Here is a 3,811-nt window from a genome sequence, read left to right on the forward strand (position 1 = left end):
TAATTGTGCGAATATCAATGCCGTCTTGTACGTATCACACAACTACGATTGATGCAAGTTGTAAACATGGAACTTTCTGGTAAGATGATGCAACTTCCGATTTTGTTTCATTACAAGTAAGATTTATGGACTATTTTAAGTACAGTTGTTTCTGGTAAGCACTTGATTTGTATCAATAGACATTGTGATTATACATACTTTACGAAACTTATTTCTGTCAATAAAAATGTGCTTAAGTATTCATAAGTTATCTTTAATTAAATTATCAACATAACTTTACATAGGTACTTATTATTATGTACGGTTTTAAATAAACTAAAACAATATTAGTTCTAGACTAGATTTACTCATAAAGAAGGATAATAATCTGATTGTAACAAAAGGCCAGCCAAGTTGACGCCCGGTCTAGTCGACCGATAACAATTCTTATCTTTTGAGTATAACAGATACCTTATCCCTACATACATACACGAGCGCTTGTTTTAAAATATTATAACACAAAAAATCTGTCAAAACACTTTATATCTAAAATTTTACTTATAGCTAAATCACACAATATTTTAGGAAGCTTTATTTGTATATTCTATCCGAATGACATAATTGCGGACCACGGGGGGGGGGGATATCACTGTTAATGATTTGATTTAAACTTGCTTTAAAAAAAAGTAAATTATTGTTACTGAGGACTCGAGACAAAGGAAGCCGGCCGGCTTTTTGTTAGAAGCCGGTGCGGAGCAACAGAGCGACGTGCTTCCGATAACGCGAGCGACGGAAACTGGCGTGCGGGGAGCCCGCAACAGGCCGCGGAGAGCCCCCGCTCACCCCCGCTCTGGGCTCTCTATAAAACTGGCGTGCACCACGGGCAGCGGCAGTCCGTCACAGAGAACGATAGGGTCGGGTGGGTCGAACGGTGAGCCGAGGGTGAGAGACAAGCCCTGTGGTTACGAGATCAGATCTGATGAGGTCGTGTTAACTTCGGACATTTTCTATTCCCAAACGATCTCTATACTTTAGCTAGTCCCGGTCTAGAAGCCGGCTGTTCAGTGCGCATTCGCAGTACAAAAGAGACTTGTGATATTTTTCTAGTATAGAAGTTCCGAAACGGAACGAGTAAATTTTTTTGGTATTAAAAGTGTACAATATAAGTAAAAATTTGGAAAATATGGAAATCCTGCCGGTCACGAGTCAGTTTAACGTCGGATTCAATAGTGAAAAAGGTTAGTCTACTTTCTATTCAGTTGTAAGGGGTGAGGGAACTTGGCTTTCTAACCGGCGGAGCTCAGCTGTGTTGCTATGCGGCGCGCGCAACTCTCCACCTCTGATATCTGACGAAATCTACCATTATCTTAACTGTTGATGCAATATTAATTCTAAATATTGCGATTACAAATAATTTGTATGTAGTGATATGTTTCGGATACACCGATTCCAACCTGGGAGTCTCGCCCGACCGTCACAGTCAGCTGACGCAACAGCTGTTCGGTCGGTGCGGTCTCTTGAACCTTATCGCTTTCCCGATGGTTGTTCCGATTTACTTACCTGAATTATTTAATTGATTTGTTTTCTCCTTTGTTACAGCGTGGAATGGGCCGACGTGGCGGGAGGCACCGGTGCCGGTTCCGACGGAGACGGCGCTGGCTCAGAGGCTCGAGAGAGAGCTGAGAGCGGCCAAAGGTGCCAGCGAGCTAGCCACCGCAGAGGTCCTAGTGCCGGCCGAGTTGCTCGCTAGGGCTTCGAGGCAGACGCTGGCGCTAGCGGAGGGAGAACCCTGCGGCTCGAGAGGGGCGGCGGTCATAGTGGACGTAGCGGGAAGGCGGCTGGCGGCATTCAAGATAGATCCCAACACACTGACGACGCACGAAATACACCTTCATCTAGAACACGACGCCACGAACTGGACGAGCCTGTTGCCGCAATTCTTAAAGTGAGTTTCACAATCGATACCAAATTTAATTCGATCGACGTCTTTCTCATTCGCAACTCGAATGCTCACGTTTGCTGCTTCTTTACAGAAATTTAACGCGAGGCGGCACCATCATCATCAGCCCCCAGTTCACGATAGAGAAGAAAAAGCTCTTTCGGAGTCAAGCCGAGTGAGCGGCTGCGATAACGCGTGGGGCGAGCGAGCCGACTGATTGCCCTCCTCGACGTCTGCGTATCGTTATTTTAAAAAATATCAATATTATTATATTATGTATATTATATTTTGAATAAGAGAAAAGCACAGCGTGATATGTAATGTATAGATAGAGTAGGGAGAGCGAGTGAGTCGAGTGCTTGGCGCGGCGGCGTTCAGGTGCGCACCGAGATCTCAGCCGCCGCCGCGCGTGTGATACCGAGTCCTGCTCGAGTAGTTGTCTATTCTTTTTGTTTCGAGTTCAATAATTCTATTCTGAAGTTGTGTAGAGTCGGTATATTACTTGTATGGTGATTGTATTTATTAGAGGCGATCTCGCGAGGGATCAGATATGTGTACGTTTTCGTCATTGTACTAGTTCGTACATTTGTTTGTGATACTACTTTTGTAATGTATAAAATTTAAATGAGAAAATATACTTTAAACAGAGCGCGTGAGCCCGCGTGCAGATTATAATGTTGAGATAGTATTTATCATAGAGCCGTGCGAGCGAAGGCAATAGGTAGAGGCGCGGGTGTCCGCGTCGTAATATACTGCAAAGATCTCAGGTTATATTAATTATTATTATAGTTATAACAAGTATTAAGTTATTTAAGTTAATATAAAGATTGTAATTTTTATAAGATTGTTTTCTATGGAACGCGCGATGCGGCGTTCGTAGTCCAGTGTGTTGAGACCTTTTGTGACTGACTAACAGTACCTACACCTACCTTTGAAGCGACGAGGTGACAGGACGTCAATGATGAAGCATTTTCTTCTTCCAGTGTACAGAACTTTGTTGAATCCGTAAACTAACAGTTTTTAAACGAATCTAAATGTTTGTAGGGTCCAGTGTTTTTTAAACGCACAATATCATAGTCCTAGATTTCACTTTCATCAAAAAACATAAAAATAACATAAAAACCTTTTTAAACTTGAAATGTCGACATATACAAAACTAACAATAAAATGAATCAATTGTTTATAATTGATATTTATTTCATAGACGGTAAAAAGAAAATGTAGAAATTATAAAAAAATACATAGTTTCAAAAAATTATTTTCTCGTTTCTCTTAATTCCCTAAACCTATCGATAAAATCTGAAACACTCCGAAATCACAAGCCTGAGCCGGCAAAAACTACTTAATAGTTATAAAAGAACCGGCTCGAAACCAGTTGTCTTACGAACCGGTTGGAGATGGAGAATGGTCCACCCCATCTTCATCCATACCAGTTTTGGATCACGTCATACTGAATTTATAACCACGTTTCATTTTACACAATTTGATTTTCCTAAACCTGCTTCAATCAAAGATTGGAGGCGCAACAAACGAACAAGTATCACTTTAGTTTTTATTTTCTGTGCTAAATGATTTTTTTATGTGAATGCAAACATTTTTTAACTTCAACGAAGTAGATATTACAATTAACTAGGGCTCCGTCCACAATCGTACGTGACTCGAAGCAATAATAATTCGTAGCGTTCAGTCTTGACTTCATCGATTATATTTCAAAATTGATTTGTACGTGACGCCATTTTCAGAATCGCCTTTAGCTACCTTATACATATATGAATACCTAATCTATGCTACAAACATATGTATATTAAAAATTAGTCAGACTAGCCAATAAATCGATATATCCTCACACACAATTTTTAGGACACACTTGTTTTACTTTTATAACCATACATT

The 3,811-nt window shown here is 40.6% G+C and overlaps 1 protein-coding gene across 1 annotated transcript; it reads left to right on the forward strand.

Annotated features, from left to right (window-relative positions):
- The first annotated feature begins 850 nt into the window (after nucleotides 1-850).
- On the forward strand, nucleotides 851-3,176 carry LOC110999108 (protein charybde). The gene is made up of 3 exons (XM_022268012.2): nucleotides 851-1,217; nucleotides 1,579-1,924; nucleotides 2,013-3,176. The coding sequence occupies exons 1-3, from the start codon at nucleotides 1,163-1,165 to the stop codon at nucleotides 2,095-2,097; spliced, it is 486 nt and encodes a 161-aa protein (XP_022123704.1). The 5' UTR covers nucleotides 851-1,162; the 3' UTR covers nucleotides 2,098-3,176.
- The last annotated feature ends 635 nt before the right edge of the window (nucleotides 3,177-3,811 follow it).

This window comes from Pieris rapae, chromosome 21 (genome assembly GCF_905147795.1).
Source record: "Pieris rapae chromosome 21, ilPieRapa1.1, whole genome shotgun sequence".
NCBI lineage: Eukaryota > Metazoa > Arthropoda > Insecta > Lepidoptera > Pieridae > Pieris > Pieris rapae.